This window comes from Oncorhynchus tshawytscha, linkage group LG02 (assembly GCF_018296145.1).
Source record: "Oncorhynchus tshawytscha isolate Ot180627B linkage group LG02, Otsh_v2.0, whole genome shotgun sequence".
In the NCBI taxonomy this organism is placed as follows: domain Eukaryota; kingdom Metazoa; phylum Chordata; class Actinopteri; order Salmoniformes; family Salmonidae; genus Oncorhynchus; species Oncorhynchus tshawytscha.
In genome coordinates, this window is record NC_056430.1 from 35,321,522 (window position 1) to 35,339,244 (window position 17,723).

A 17,723-nucleotide genomic window follows, 5' to 3' on the forward strand; every position below is an offset into this window, starting at 1 on the left:
CTGTTTTTATTCCTAATGAAAAACCATGAAATGTCAGTCTCATGTTTTGCAGTAACGTGTACATGTGTTGTGTTTTGAAGCCAGACGGGGAGCTGGACAGAGATTTCAGGCAGCAACATCAAATGGAATTAGGTTTAAGAAAAATAAGGAGGCCACCAGTGTTTGTAGTCAAGCAGAACGAGCGTGGAGGAGACAATCTGGCTCAGCACGATACCAGGACAATCATTAATGACCCCCTCCTACCCACACATGCACACACGCATATACACGGACACACACAACACAACACTTGCACACAGGCAGGCACACACACAAACACATGAACACACAGGATTGGACATTAATGCAAGATTTATCTTATCTTTCTCAGACAGGTTATGTCTCCTTTCAATATAACATGAGCTGCTTTCTAATGGCTTGCTTGCTGTTGATAATGCCTGTTTTGACTGATAGACCATATTCAGACCATATTTAGTTTAATAGGTGGTGATTAAAATCCCCATTTAATGATAAACCCCAAAACAGTTCCTCAACCAATTTATTTTGTCTGTCTCATAGACATTGAAGATCATTCTAGGAGCAATAGGAAGTTCCCGAAGCCCCACAGATGAAATGGATTAAAGTGAAAGTTCACTCAACAATCAAAGTTTGTTTGATCTTCAAGTGGTCTAATGTGACGTGGACTTATCTTGACGTCTGTAGATCCAGCTATATGTAAAAAATGAAAAAGTTAGGGACCATTTAAAGGGCAGTGCAAGCCTTCCCTCACTCTCTGAGGCCACTATTTGACGTAGTAGAAAATAGACTTCTGGTGATTGGTGTTTTGGTGGGGGTTGGGTGAGTTGACTGGGACCAGACTGACAGATTCCAAGCAGAGATCCAGGCAGGCTGGAACAGTAGGGGCTGAGCTGAGCTGCAGGTATCGCTTGCATACTGATGCCCTCAGCTTTTCCCTCCATGTGGCCAATCAGAGGCGGGTGTTGGTATACTTCACCCTCATCTTAATTAGTTGAGAGACACTAGAGCTGCCTGATATGTTAAGAAACTAGGGGGCACTATTTTCATTTTTGGAAAAATAACGTTCCCAAAGTAAATGGGCTATTTTGTCAGGACAAGATGCTAGAATATGCATATAATTGACAGCTTAGGATAGAAAACACTCTAAAGTATCCAAAACTGTAAAAATATTGTCTGTGAGTATAACAGAACTGATATTGCAGGTAAAAGCCTGAGAAAAATCCAATCAGGAAGGGACTCTTATTTAGAAAGCTCTGCATTCCTATGCGTCCCTATTGAGCAGTGAATGAGATATCAACCAAATTCCTTTTTCTATGGCTTCCTTAATGTGTGTCTAGTGTCACAATTCATAGTTTCAGGCTTTTATTTTGAAAAATGAGCCTGAACGACAACATTGCATCAGTGGTCAGCTGGAGGCTCTCAGAGTGTTTTGTGCGTAAAAGACAAATGCGGCTATTGTTTCTCTCTTTCCTAGTAAGAAGCCACCTGTCCCGGTTGATATATTATCGAATAGATATTTGAAAAACACCTTGAGGATTTATTATAAAAAACGTTTGCCATGTTTCTGTCGATATTATGGATGTAATTTGGAATATTTTTCGGCGTTGTCGTGACTGTAGTTTCCGGTGGATTTCTCAACCAAACGTGAAGTACAAACAGAGGTGTTTCGGCTATAAAAATAATCTTTATGGGACAAAATTAACATTTGCTGTCTAACTGGGAGTCTCGTGAGTGAAAACATCCGAAGCTCATCAAAGGTAAACGATTTAATTTGATTGCTTTTCTGATTTTCGTGACCAAGCTGCCTGCTGCTAGCTAGGCATAATGCTATGCTAGGCTATCGATAAACTTACACAAATGCTTGTCTTGCTTTGGCTGTAAAGCATCATTTCAAAATATGAGATGACAGGGTGAATAACAAAAGGCTAAGCTGTGTTTCAATATATTTCACTTGTGATTTCATGAATATGAATATTTTCTAGTAATATTTTTTGTCCGTTGCGTTATGCTAATTAGTGTCAGTTGATGACAATTCTCCCAGATCCGGGAGAGGGAGTTCCAAGAGGTTATTAATTAATGTAGATGAGCCAAAAGGAGACTGAGCAAACAGACAGCATCATGGCAGTGCAGCTGTAAACTACAGTGGCATTGAGCATCACATCAGTGACTGCTGTCGTAAACTCAGCTCATAAAGCCATATTTGTATGGTATGGGTTAAGCCAATAAGACCGGGGCAGTGACCTAGCAGCTCAATGTAGACCTCTGCCTGGCTGAACAGAGTCTAATTGTGCTGTTTTCATTTTCGATAGTGCTGTGCAGTGTATAGCAGAGGCAAGGGACTGCCATGCATGAGTTGCTAGGCACCGGAGAAGTCATGCTGCTCATGGCCTATCCTTCCACAGAGAGCTGGGCTGCTGTGGAAACTCAGAAATATCCACAGAGGGACAAAAGATCAGAGGAAAAACTGAGAGTTGGGGCTTATTTGTATCTAAACTAAAGAGATAGTGAGACCACGGTGAAAGACAGGACACGTGAGTGCATGCATATTTGAGAGGTAGCCAAGAGTATCCATTTTACATATGTGTGGTGTGTGACATACAGTGCCAGTCAAACGTTTGGACACACCTACTCATTCAATGGCTTTTCTTTATTTTTACTATTTTCTACATTGTGGAATAATAGTGAAAACATCAAAACTATGAAATAACACATATGGAATCATGTAGTAACCAAAAAAGTGTTAAACAAATCAAAATATATTTTATGTTTTAGATTCTTCAAAGTAGCCAGTCTTTGCCTTGATGACAACTTTGCACACTCTTGGCATTCTCTCAACCAGCTTCACTTGGAATGCTTTTCCAACAGTCTTGAAGGAGTTCCCATATGTGACCCGATTCAGGAAACTAGGCGTATGTCACAAGTCACAACTTCACAGGAGAGCCATTTGAACATAAACAATATTTTTGGGGGGCAGAAATGCCTTCTCGAACATGTGAACTTTCATGTGCCTTAATAACAAACTTGTATGCCATCTGTAATTACAAATAAAATTGTTAAGTTACGAGCCTTGTTGGTTAAGCCACAGAAAAAGTGAGCAACCTTACCACTAGCCATGATTGGCTGAGATAATGAGTGGGTTGGACATGCCGAGAGAGGAGTTTGGATTGGTCTGCCATATTTAAGGCTTCTGTCTATTTGAGCTCATCAGTCTGTGTTGGTAATCCTGATGAACGCAGCTTTTTTTAAATATATTGTTTAGTGGAACTGCATAAGTGTTGCTCTCCACTTTCTGGAAGATCAAGTTTGGAAATCAGTGGAATTAGAGTATGATAGCTAAAAAGATGGAGAAAACACCTGTCTCCGGATTACATCTTCAAACTAAGGACAACCGTGGTATGGCATTCCTGACAGTGAGACACGTCCATCATGCATGATGATGTATACAGGTAAGATAGTCTAGTGTTAGCTAGCTACATTTTCAGATATTACATGTTTCTAATTTTGACAGAAAGTGGTTTCATTTCAAGCTAAAGTGTACTGTTATCTAGCTAACATTAGCTAGCTGGCTCCCTAGCTGACGTTATTATAAGTTTCCCAAAGCTGTTTGTTTTTCTAGTTAGAGCCTAATGTTAGCTAGCTAACATTGCACCTGGTTGGTTAGCTCCCAGCACTGTGGCATTGTTGGCACTTTGTTCATTGTTGTTTAACTAGCTAACGTCAGCTGGCTGATCTTAAACGTTGTTTACCTAACTAGGTTCATTGTTTACCTAGCTTGCTATATGTCTTAAGCTAAATTGTACTGTTCGCTAGCTAGCTAACATTAGCTGGCTGGCTCCCTAGTTTACAAGTTGATCAACTATCAAAGTGGAATTACTTTCCCATTGTTCCTCAATGCAGTGTATGATACACCATTTTGAGTCTCTACTTTATCCAATGTAAGAAACACCATTTCACATTTTGCTACATAAGACCTAATCCAGATGGTGAGTCACATATGCTGAGCACTTGTTGGCTGAGGTCAGGTGATTGTGGAGGCCAGGTCATCTGATGCAGCATTCCATCACTCTCCTTCTTGGTCAAATAGCCCTCACACAGCCTAGAGGTGTGTTGGGTCATTGTCCTGTTGAAAAACAAATGATACTCCCACTAAGCACAAACCACATGGGATGGCGTATAACTGCGGAATGGTGTGTTGGCCATGCTGGTTAAGTATGCCTTGAATTCTAAATAAATCACTGACAGTGTCACCAGCAGAGCACCATCACACCTCCTCCACCATGCTTCACGGTGGGAACCACACATGCAGAGATTATCCGTTCACCTACTCTACATCTCACAAAGACACAGCGGTTGGAACCAAAAATCTCAAATTTTGGGACAAATTTGGACAGATTTCCACCGTTCTAATGTACATTGCTTGTGTTATTTGGCCCAAGCAAGTCCCTTCTTCTTATTGGTGTCCTTTAGTAGTGGGTTCTTTGCAGCAATTTGGCCTGATTTACACAGTCTCCTCTGAACAGTTGATGTTGATGTGTCTCTGTGTAGCATTTATTTGGGCTGCAACTTCTGAGGCTGTTAACTCTAATTAACTTATCCTCTGCACCAGAGATAACTTGGCATCTTCCTTTCCTGTGGCGGTCCTCACGAGAGCCTGTTTCATCATAGCGCTTGATGGTTTTTGTGAGTGCAATTTTCCGGATTGACTGACCTTCATGTCTTAAAGTAATGATGGACTGTCAATTCTCTTTGCTTATTTGAGCTGTTCTTGCCATGATATGGACTTGGTCTTTCACCGAATAGAGCTATCTTCTGTATAACACCCCTGTCACAACACAACTGATTGGCTCAAACGCATTAAGAAGGAATTCAATTCCACAAATTAACTTTTAACAAGGCACACCTGTTAATTGAAATGCATTCCAGGTGACTACCTCATGAAGCTGGTGGAGAGAATGCCAAGAGTGTGAAAAGCGGTCATCAAGGCAAAGGGTGGCTACTTTGAAGAATCAAAAATATACTTTTTTGGTTACTACGTTATTCCATGTGTTATTTCATAGTTTTAATGGTTTCACTATTATTCTACAACGTAAAACATAGTAAAAATAAAGAAAAACCCTGGAATGAGTAGGTGTCCAAACTTTTGACTGGTACTGTATATAGAGTAGTTGTTGTGCCCAGGGTTTATTTACGAAGTGAGGGTCTTTAACAAGGACACTGTCAAAGCTAATTGGTTGAACATTTTTATGGTTGTGTTTGTTTGGGTTAATGGAGTCCAAAGGAAGCCATTGTGGCCCTCATAAAGAAGTGTGTGTAATCAAAATGTCACACTTCATTGTTGCCAACACACAGATCTTCTGTGTGTGTGTGTGTGTGTGTGTGTGTGTGTGTGTGTGTGTGTGTGTGTGTGTGTGTGTGTGTGTGTGTGTGTGTGTGTGTGTGTGTGTGTGTGTGGCCAGACAACTACACACAGCCAAAGACTCTGCGGCTACAGACTTCTAGACGGCTGCTTTACACTGCAGCCCTATGAGTGTGAGTACAGTGGTTCAGGCAGTCTTGGTGAAGGCATTGAGGTGGCAGAGGAAGATGAGATGCTGAGTCTGGTAAGAACTATGTGGCTGGTGCCTGCTCTCCAAGAACTGTTTGAACTGGTCTACTAGAAGCTCTACTATACAGTAACTGTCTTGGTTAAGCCATAGCATCTGCAGCAGCACAGGCCTGTCTACTGTCAGCATGGCCTTAGGGACCCTGGTGCAAGCTGCCTGCTTTAAAACAGCTGGCCTCAATTACTGAGTCAAATCCCCATCGAATTCACCAGGGCCTGAACTAACTGGATGACACAAAGCCCTCTGAAACACACCCTCTACTCTACTGCCTGCACTGACATTTTAAAGTTTCATAACTACTGTTATGATCACTGTTATCATATTCAAATAGTTAACCTTTAGAATGTGTTAAAGATGTAGCTTACAATTATATTCAAACGTTTAGAGTACAGTACATACTGTACAGGCAGAGGAAGAGGAGTACATTTTGCAGCATAAGACTGCACTTTACTCAAACGCTCCAATGTAAAGGCTGGGGCTAGCTAGCAAGCTGTAAATCTATCACTGGCCGCCCTAAATGGCAGAGAATAATCCATGTATTCATTGATGTGAGGGAAAACAAGGCACAGTCTCGTAGCATGCATGGCTTCAGCCGTGCCTCGACCATATAGGATAATACCGGTAAGGCCTGGCTGGCTTTAAGTCCCTCCTCAGCCCAGAGCTACAGGAACAAGAGCTTTATATGGGGAGATTCTGCACTGTGCTGAACATCAGCTTTGCCAATTAAAATTGAGGTTTCATCCAGAATGAGATTACTTTTCTATCGCCTTTGGATGGTTTTAGATTTCTAAGGAGTAAAATCATTATCGCTTGCATATTATAAGAAGGACATTTATATCCAAAGGCTATTCATTTTAGTGAACCTAAAATGCAGCAGGAGTCGTTTTTGGACAGATTAAAGTGAGAAAAATAGGGTGGAGTAGTTTGAGATCTGTGGAGAAAAACTTGGCAAGAACGGATGTAACTCCATGTGTACTCAACAAGTTCACACGCTCTGAGACAATATAAAATATAAAATTAAATCTGCACACCCAAGCAAACACACAAACAGAGTAGACATGCTCTGGCAAGGCAAGTAGACACACAAACACACACTTGCATGAACACACACACACGCATACACAATCCCTCGCTGCCTCACATACAGTTTAAATGTTTGGCTCAGTTTGAAGCTAGGTGGTCTTTAACGGTGTGGTGGTCTCATCTCTTCATGGGAGGGAAACTCACTTGAACTGGTGGTGCTCTCTGGAGCTGCGGATCTTGTTGGAGAAGCGCTCGGCCAGTTTCTCCAGGCTGCGGGAGTACTCCAGCTGGATCTCAGCCTTGCGGCGGAAGAAGTCCTGCAGGTCCTGTAGCAGCTGGATACGAGACTCGGACTGCTGCTCCAGGCATTTGAACTGCTCCACCAGCTGGTTACGGATCTCTATGCATCAAAACACAAAACAGGACGAGTCTATAAGTCATAACAGAGTCATCATCTCCAGAAAATCAGGGCATGGGGCTGGATTCAGTCAACCCTGCCGTGTTTGACATCTTTGTTCAAATGTTCTCCCCCAAAAAGTGTCTTAGTCTGAAAACATTTATCTGAGAAGAGTTTATGTATAATGAACAAAAATATAAATGCAACATGCAACAATTTAAACTATTTTACAGAGTTACAGTTCATGTAAGGAAATCAGTCAATTGACATACATTCATTAGGCCCTAATCTGTGGATTTCACATGACTGGGCAGGGGGACCCAGTTGAGAGCCATGCCCACCCACTGGGGAGCCAGGCCCAGCCAATATGAATGAGTTTTTCCCCACAAAAGGGCTTTATTACAGACAGAAATACTCAGTTTCATCAGCTGTCCGGGTAACGGGTCTCAGATCAGATGATCCTGCACGTGAAAAAGCCGGATGTGGAGGTCCTGGGCTGTCGCGGTTAAACATGGTCTGTGGTTGTGAGGCCGGTTGGAACTACTGTCAAATTCTCTAAAACTACATTGGTGGTGGCTTATGATAGAGAAATTAACATTCAATTTTCTGGTAACAGCTCTGGTGGACATTCCTGCAGTCAGCATGCCAATTGCAGGCTCCCTAAAAATGATGACATATGTGGCATTTTGTATGTGACAAAACTGCACATTTAAAAGTGGCATGTTATTGTCCCCAGCACAAGGTGCACCTATGTAAGGATCATACAATAATCACCTTCTTGATATGCCACACTTAATTTAGCAACAGGGATGTAAACAAATTTGTGCACAAAATTTAAGAGAATTAAGCTTTTTTTACATGTTGCTTTTATATTTTCGGTCAGTAGATTTGTTTTACAGCACCCTAAACCATTCTGTGGATTTATTCAAGATAAATTTGTTTTAAAGTGTAAAAGAGACATTTAATACTTTATCTTATTATGGGTTCATCATAATTCTGTTATGATAGTTGCGCCAAGGATTATTTTCCAACCGTGAAATAGGTTACGGAGGGCACTGAAATCTCATCAACATTCACACATTTTCTACTTTTATAAACTGGGCTTGTTCTTTGCCTCGAATCACTGCAAGATGGCTGGAAATAACGGTTTTCACCTTGCACACCTAACAACCATGAAATGTCCTGTCAGATATTTCCAAGCAGCTCACTGTGTTAACAAAGTGTTTCTCTCTCTAACATCCCTCAGGCAAAGCTGTCAATCAGCACCACACATCATGTCTGAAAGAGTTGGAAGCTTAATGTTGGTCCCTGAGTTTGTATTGTAGCAGTCTTTTCTGTATTCAAACAGACTGTTTCCCCTGGTTCCACCCTGGGCTATTGAATATCTCTTTAGGAAGATGAGAAACAACTGCCTGCTAAATGTAATGTAGCGTAATGGCTCCAGAGCTGAGCTGAGCTAAGATGAGCTGTGTGAGAACGGGCTTCAGGAATTCGAAATGCTGTCAATGGTGCTTAAAACCCTACGAGGGGAACCTGACACTGGCAGTCTCACTGAAGATTCTCGACGCTGGTGGGTACCCAGGAGAGAAACCTGAGTTTTCATCGGCTTTGTACTGTTGTCACTGAGCTCCAACTCTGCCTCGACTGAAGAACAAAGAATGGCCTATTTAACTGAAGAAAAAAAACAGCAAATCTGAGATGCTTCTTTCTGATCTTCATAAAACAGCTACTGTAAACAAATGGGATAAAGGGGAAATATTATTTGAAAGCAAAGTAATACTGACTAGCTATCGGATTGAAAGGTGGTATCACTAGTCAACAGAAAGGAAAGACCTCACGAGCATGCTGTATTCAGCATGCAGAATCAAAGCTTTTTCATGTGCAATACCATATGTATCGGCATCAAACAATACTGTGTTCTTTTGGTTTTCTCCACAGAGGTTCCTGGTCCAGTAAGCTTAAATAATATAAATATGGGATGGCGGGGGCAGAGCAGTTTGATGTTAAATAGGACTGGCAGCATCCCTTTGCCTGGTGCCCAGAAAGGTTTGTGTTCTGTAATACAAGGTGAAGCTCGTTCGCTGCTGCAGGCTTCAAAGTACTGATTGGAGACAGAATGTGAGCGGACAATTTCTTTGCTGAGGCTTAGAGAATAGTTTGAGTCTTGGATTTGTCTGAGGTCAACAGCATAGTGGCTTCAAGTACTCCAGGCAAGGTCAAAACTATAAGAGGTCCCTGTGAAGTAGCTTTGTCATAGGACATTAGACATAACACAGGCCATGGGGGTGACATTCTGTACGGCAGATGTACTGTTAACTGCACAGCACCACCACAGCAATGACAAAGACCATGTTTCCATGCTGCAGAGGGTGTAATTTGGTCAGTCAAGCCCTTCCCGTGGATATATACAGTCTGTGACTTAGCGAAGGGAAGTTGGCCATTTGCGTTTAGCAACTGGAGCAGTGATCTTGTGCAGGGGATGGTTTCTGTCCCTGTGATGTTGCGCCGCCTGGCCCCAGCCCCAAGCTGCATCCTACAATCTGTGGTTAACCACTGTCCCAGCCCTTCCTTTTACCCATGGGCCTCCCTCGCTCTCCATCAGCCTACATGGGCCTAGGTCTCATATAACCAGCACCAGCCCTGGAGATGCCTGGCTCCTACAACAAACACATTCCAACCCCTACTTCCAGGGACGCTGAGCTCTTCCCAGACTGAATGAAGGATTGTTTTCTTCCTTTCTTTCCATTACTTTCTCTCGTTTTCTCTCTCTACATGTAGGCTATCCAGTGGCAAAACAAGAGGAGCCAGGAGAAACGCCCCAGAAAAATCTGACACTGATCCGCATGAATGGCAGGGAGGACTTTTTAAAACACTCTCGTAAAAAATGGCCGACTGTGAACCGGCAGCTGCAATGGTGGATTTGACAGACGAGTTTGGAAAAATAGGTCACTCGCTAGAAGTGTGTCCTCACCTCTTAGAAACCATGAGCAATCGCAGAATTATTCCCCAGTATTCTCGATTCCTTGCATAGCGCCTTCATTGTGGTTTATTTGAAGTGTCTGAAGCCTTAGTGGTTCTTCTCAATCTGTGAAGAGGAGGAATGCTGTGAATTTAGGCCTGCAGTTACAGATGATGCTTTGCCCTTTTGAACAGAACCAAAACAAGTCCTGTAGCCAGCATGACATCAGTTCAAATAAACATTTTCAAAATGGACCTTTTAGAAAAAAAGAATGTGAATGTTCTGGATTACGTATAAACATCAATGTTTCATGGAATGAAAAGGAATCCATGACATCAAACGTTTACTGTTTGATTATTGGCTACGGCCCAATTCTTTGAGAGCAATCAAGTTATTAAAAAAAGGAGCTCGTTCGAGGTTATGAGTCCCCTATTTGAAATAAAAATGTGCATTTCAAACAGTGTTTGTGGTTCACTTGTTCATGCGTTTGTATGGATAACAAGCACTGACTACTCCCAGTGTTGGGAGAGGGAAGATGGAGGTAATTCAACTCCTCAAAATTAACAGGAGCTCTACTAATTAGATCTAGGCCATAAGCACAACCTTTAATTGAAGGGTACAATTTACTTGGCTTTAACGCCATTGTTTGATTAGGCAATGCAGCAATTACATACGGCAGGCGCACAGCATGCCTTCTCTACACATGTTTCCATTTGTGGGTGGATGTGTCTGCTCATTGGGGTGGCAACCTCAGAGAAAAAAGAGTACAGGATTGAGCGGGAGGGGGGGCAAGGGAATGAAGGGAAGAGGCAGTGGTAGTTAACCACAGGGTCCATCCTTCATCACTACTTCCACGCCCATAAGGAACAACACCAAAGGGATACAAAACCCCTCTTTTGAGGGCTATATAAAGTCTTTAAATTAGGGGAAGAGGATGGGGAGATAGAAATATCCTGATGAGGAAATTCTACCACAATTACATATGGGGGAGAGAAGCTAGTAACTGAACAACATTGTTCCTACAACAGAGCTATCCTTTTGTCTATTTGTGCTACTTCATCTGAAAGTTAACCACCATTCACTGCCTCAGTTTGATACAAGAGCAAATATTCTAAATCAGCACAAATACCTAACAGTAAGATCATCAATGATGGATGCACCCCTACTCTAGTAAATGTATTTTGCAAACAAACGTATCAAGACTGCAGAAAATGTGCAATGATGGCGCAATCGATATTGAGCTAATGTTCAATTGTCATGATTCTCTGCAGTGTATATTGATATCAAAGGATTGCATGAATCCAATTCAGTTACTACTGAACATAGAATGCAACTTTTCTGGCAAGCCAAAGTGATGATGCGGTATTACTGGCTCTCCCTGAAAGCTATTGGAGTCACAGGCTTCATTCATTATGCAGTAGAACACGCAGACAGATAGGCCTATGTGTAGAGGCATCAATCCACAACCACGTGTTTATCCCTGAACAGTCTCCTCTGTATTAATGAAACTGTACGTAACTTGAATGTGTAACGTGAATAAGTCTGCGAAAGAGAATGCTCTCTGTCAGTACAGTATGACTGCTTCTCTGAATGTACGGATAACTGCCAAAATAAAGGAAACACTTGAGTAAGTGAGGGATACAAAGTAGATTGAAAGCAGGTGCTTCCACACAGGTGTGGTTCCTGGGTTAATTAAGCATTAACATCCCATCATGCTTAGGGTCATGTATAAAATGCCCAGTTGCCCATTATTTTGGCTACCATGACTAGAAGAAATCTCAGTGACTTTGATAGAGGGGTCTCAAAGGAGCATAGGAGTTTAAAGTTTGTGTGTGTACTTGTTTTCTTATCAGGACCCCAATGTCCTGACAAGGTAGGAAAAACACTTTTTTTGTAAAAGTCAGGACTTTTTTAACGTCCTGAATTTGTTCAAATGCTATTTTAAGCTTAATGGTTAGGTTTTGGGGTTAAGGTTAGGGCAGGGTTGGGTTGGGTTGGGGAAAATAGAGTTTTAATGGTCAAACATTTTTACTACACAAAAATACATTTCTAGAAAATAAAGCACTGTGTGTGTCAGTCACCAGATGTCAACCCCACCTGAACACTTATGGGAGAACCATCAACAAAACATTATGGACATCCCTGTGGCAGAATGGTGTCAAATCCCTCCAATAGTGTTCAAGACACTTGTAGAATCTATGCCAAAGTGAATTGAAGCTGTTCTGGTGGCTCGCAGAGGCCCAACGCCTTATTAAGATACTATGTTGGTGTTTCCTATATTTTGTCAGTTAAAGTATGAAAGCCTGTACTGGTGTGCAATGTGCATGCTGGTAAACTCTTTCTAATGTAAACTATGTTCTTCAGCTTATAGATTACCTCCCACCATCGGAAGCAGATAAGCGCTCATGGACCTCAGCTTGGCTTGGCTCTCTTTATGCCTATATCTTACACCAAGTAAGCTCTCCAAGAATCATATCTTTAGTTTGGCAGGCATGTCTAAATCACAGTCAAATGCCCTGCTTAATTAATGCATCTACGTAAATCTTTGTGATGAAGTTGCCCGAGTCTGTTACTTTGCATCGTTTTTGTTCCACTCACACAATTGATATTAACTGCAGTAGTTTGTGTATGGCAAATGTTATCATGCAGGTGTGATCTGCAGTCAGGAGTGGTCCTAGCTCATTAACCAGCCCTGTGAGAGCAGATGGGACAGCAGAGATAAGAAGGGATCACTTCAACACTGACCTTGAGACAATACATTATCATAATCACTGCCTAGCCTAAACCCCCACAAGGCACCTGCTCAATAAGATCACTACACGTCTGGGACAACGTCCCAGGACAGGACAAGAATTATAAAGCCAGCGAACTCTTAGAAAAACACTAGGATGTAGGAGATCCCTGAACTTTGACATCTCAGCAGAATAAAAATCCATAATCACATCTGCAGGGCGTCATTTGCTGAGAGGCCGTTTTATGGGATCCTGAACAATTCTGCAATTTTGTGTTTTTTTCCCCCACTGATTGTAACTTTTTTGTACATAATGTTTCCGCCATAATTTCCTAAGAACAGCTTCTGGACATCAGAACATCGATAACTAACCTTGATTTGGATGAAGATTTCTACTTCAATGAGTCCGAGGCGCAGGATATACTGCTCACCCCGGACCAGGGACTAATTCCTGAGACTTGTAAAATAGACTACGTCGGTGAGTACATAAACCACCTTTGTACATTCGCCAATAGAACGAAGGGTAATCGCTGGAGAATAAAACTGGATGAGCTCTGTTCGAGACTACCCTATCAACGGGACCTGAAGAACAGTAATATCCTTTTCTCTGAGTCGTGGCTGAACATTGACATGGATATTACAGTACCAGTCAAAAGTTTGACACACACATACTCATTCAAGGGTTCATATTTTTTATTTTTAGTATTTTCTACACTGTAGAATAATAGTAAAGACATCACAACTATGAAATAACACATATGGAACCATGTAGTAACCAAAAAAAGTGTTAAACAAATCAAAATATATTTTAGATTCTTCGAAGTAGCCACCCTTTGCCTTGATTACAGCTTTGCACACTCTTGGCATTCTCTCAACTAGCTTCATGAGGTAGTCACCTGGAATGCATTTCAATTAACAGGTGTGCCTTGTTAAAAGTTATTTAGTGGAATTTCTTTCCTTAATGTGTTTCAGCCCACCACACTTGTTGTTAACCTGCTGCTGCTCGCTGTTTATCTATGCATAGTCCCTTTACCCCTACCTACATGCACAAATTACTGTATCTCCGCACGTTGACTCAGTACCGGTACCTCCTATATATAGCCTCATTATTGTTATGTTATTGTGTTACTTTTATTTTTTAACTCCCTTAGAACTGCATTGTTGGTTAAGGGCTTGTAAGTAAGCAATTCACTGTAAGGCCTACACCTGTAATATTCGGCGCATTGTGACAAATAACATTTGATTTGAAGTGTTGGTCCCATGAGCTGAAATAAAAGTTCCCCAAAACGTTCCATATGCACAAAAAGCTTATTTCTCTCAATTGTTTGGTAAAGATTTGTTTACACCCCTGTTAGTGAGCATTTCTCCATCCATTTGACAGATGTGGCATGTCAAGAATATTGTTCTGGGGGCAAAAAACAGCCACTCTAAAATGTGCAGTTTTGTCACACAACACAATGCCACAGATGTCTCTAGTTTTGAGGGGGCATGCAATTGGCATTTTGACTACAGGGATGTCCACCAGAGCTGTTGCCACAGAGTTGAATGTTAATTTCTCTACCATAAGCCATCTCCAACGTTGTTTTAGAGAATTTAAGGCCTCACAACCGCAGACCACATGTAACCACGCCAGACTAGGACATCTACTTCAGTCTTCACCTGCGGGATGATCTGAGACCAGCCACCCGGACAGCTGATGAAACTGAGGAGTATTTATATCTGTAAAGCCCTTTTGTGGGGGGAAAACTCATTCAGATTGGCTGGGCCTGGCTTCCCAGTGGGTGGGTCTATGCCCCTCCAGGCCCACCCATGGCTGTGCCCCTGCCAGTCATGGGAAAACGAAGTTAAACTAAAGGGGAGAGGTGTGTGTCTTTGCGCCATCTCTAATATTATAGGTAGTCTCGCGGTCCTGTTCGCCTGAGTTAGAACACTTCATGTTAGGCTGTAGACCATACTATTTACAAAGAGTTTTTATCTATATTTTTTTGTAGCTGTCTATTTACCACCACATTCCGATGCAAGCACTAAGACCACACTCAACGAGCTGTATAGGGCCATTAGCAAACTAGAAAATGCTCATCCAGAGGCGCCACTTGATTTTGAACGACGGTGATTTTAATGCAGAGAAACTGAAATCTGTCTTACCTCATTTCTACCAGCATGTCACCTTTGCAACTAGAGGCTAAAAAAAATCTCTACATCACCTTTACTCTACACACAGAAACTCTTACAAAGCTCTCCCTCTCTCTCCATTTGGCAAATCTGACCATAACATTATCCTCCTGATTCCTGCTCGCAAGCAAAAACTCAAACAGGAAGTACCAGTGAAGTGGTCTGATGAAGCAGATGCTAAGCTACAGGACTGTTTCACTAGCACAGACTGGAATATGTTCCGAGATTCATCCGATGGCATTGAGATGTTCACATCAGTCACCGGCTTCATTAACAAGTGCATCGACAATGTCATCCCCACATTGACCGTATGCACCTATCCCAACCAGAATCCATCGGTTAATGGCAAAATCCGCGCTGAGCTAAAGGCTAGAGCAGAACACTAATCCGGACGCATATAAGACATTTTGCTTCGCCCTCAGATGAACCATCAAACAGGCAAAGTGTCAATACAGGACTAAGATCGAATTCTACTTCACCGGCTCTGCTGCTCGTCGGCTTAAACTATCACAGATTACAAAGGGAAACCCAGCCAAAAGCTGCCCAGAGACGCGAGCTGCCCAGACAACCTAAATGTATTCTATGCTCGCTTTGAGGAAAGCCACACTGACCATGCATGGGAACACCAGCTGTTCCAAACGACTGTGTGATCACGCTCTCCGTAGCCAATGTGAGTTAGACCTTTAAACAGTTTTACATTCAGAATTCAGAACAATTTCTATTGCACTCCACACTGCCCCTTCCCACGTAGAGAAGAGGAACACCTATGTCAAAATGCTATTCATTAACTACAGCTCAGTGTTCAACACCATAATTCCCTCCAAGCACATCACTAAGCTAAGAACCCTGGGACTGAACAGATCCCTCAACACCTCCGTCTGCAACTGGATCCTGGACTTCCTGACGGGCCACCCCCAGGTGGTGAGGGTAGGCAACAACACATCTTCCACGCTGACCCTCAACACTGGGGCCCCTCAGGGGGGCGTGCTTAGTGGCCGCGCACGACTCCAACACCATCATTAAGTTTGCCAACGACATCATGGTGGTAGGCCTGATCACCGGCGATGATGAGACTGTAGTGCCTGTAGTGAGGAGGTCAGAGACCTGGTAGTGTGGTGCCAGGACAACAACCTCTCCCTCAACGTCAGCAAAGCAAAGGAGCTGATCGTGGACTACAGGAAACAAAAGTCTGAGCATGGCCCCATTCACATTGACGGGTATGTAGTGGAGCAGGTTAAGAGCTTTACATTCCTTGGTGTCCACATCACTAAGGATCTATCATGTCCCACACACACCAACACAGTCGTAAATAGGGCACGACAATGCCTCTTCCTCCTCAGGAGGCTGAAAAGATTTGGTATGGGCCCTCAGATCCTTAAAGTTATTCAGCTGCATCACTGAACGCATCTTGACTGGCTGCATTACCGCTTGGTATGGCAACTGCTTTACATCTTACCACAAGGTGCTACAGAGGTTAATGTATATGACCCAGTATATCACTGAGCCCGAGCTCCCTGCCATCCAGGACCTCTATACCAGGCAGTCAGAGGAAGGCCCTAACAATTGTAAGACTCCAGCCACCTAAGTCCTAGTCATAGACTTATCTCTGCTACCGAATGGCAAGTTTTACCGATGCACCAAGTCTGGAACCAACAGGACCCTGAACAGCTTCTAACCCCAAGCCATAAGACTGCTAAGTAGCTACCTGCATTGACCCTTTAACTCATTACATACTACTACTGTTTTATGATCTGTCACTTTATTTCTAGTTATATGTACACATCCACATTAATTACCTCGTACCCCCGCACATCGACTCTGTACTGGTACCCTGTTATCGTTACTCATTGTGTATTTATTAAGTGTTTTACTTTCCTATTATTTCTCTGCATTGTTGCAAAGGGCTCGTAAGTAAGCATTTCACTGTAGATCTACACCTGTTGTTTACAAAGGGTGTGACGAATAACATTTGATTTGAGCCGGCCAGAGAGCAGTGGGCCAGGGGACACAGAATGAAAATAAGTAGTTAGCCCAGACCAGGCCAGGCCCAGGTTAGAGAGAGGACCTACTTTACTCCATGTTTTAACTCCCCTCAAGTCATAAAATCACACTTATCCGAGATGTTTTTATCTTCCTCTGTGGTTCCCTACAGAAAATCTGGAAAATGGCCCACAGCTGCAGTGTGTGTGAGTGTACAGAATCTGTCTCTCTCAATACAATATATATATATATATCACCAGTAATAAAGACATCAGAGGGTATGTAATTAAAAGTTGGAGACATCTCCCTCACCAACTTTAAACATCTGCTATCTGAGCAGCTAACCGATCGCTGCAGCTGAACATAGTCCATCGGTAAATAGCCCACCCAATTTACCTACCTCATCCCAATAATGTTTTTATTCATTTACTTTTCTGCTCTTTTGCACACCAGTGTCTCTACCTGCACATGACCATCTGATCATTTATCACTCCAGTGTTAATCTGCTAAATTGTAATTATTCGCCTACCTCATGCCTTTTGCACACAATGTATATAGACTCTCTTTCTTTTTTTCTACTGTGTTATTGACTTGTTTATTGTTTACTCCATGTGTAACTCTGTTGTTGTCTGTTCACACTGCTATGCTTTATCTTGGCCAGGTCGCAGTTGTAAATGAGAACTTGTTCTCAACTAGCCTACCTGGTTAAATAAAGATGAAATAAAAAATTTAAATAAAATTACCCTACGCTCAACCTGTTCTTCCTAGAAGTCATTCCAGGACAATGCACCGATGCAGAAGTTTTGTGCAAGCTTACATAACGACGACTCCAGGCAATTA

The 17,723-nt window shown here is 42.3% G+C and overlaps 1 protein-coding gene across 2 annotated transcripts in view; it reads right to left on the minus strand.

Moving 5' to 3' along the window:
• LOC112217035 (SLIT-ROBO Rho GTPase-activating protein 3) overlaps positions 1-17,723 on the minus strand; it is a 123,730-nt gene that overhangs the window by 77,407 nt on the left and 28,600 nt on the right. For both annotated transcript variants that reach the window (XM_042297342.1, XM_042297337.1), the window contains exon 2: positions 6,849-7,044. In XM_042297342.1, the coding sequence (XP_042153276.1) occupies positions 6,849-7,044 (196 nt within the window). The remainder of the gene's footprint in view (positions 1-6,848; positions 7,045-17,723) is intronic.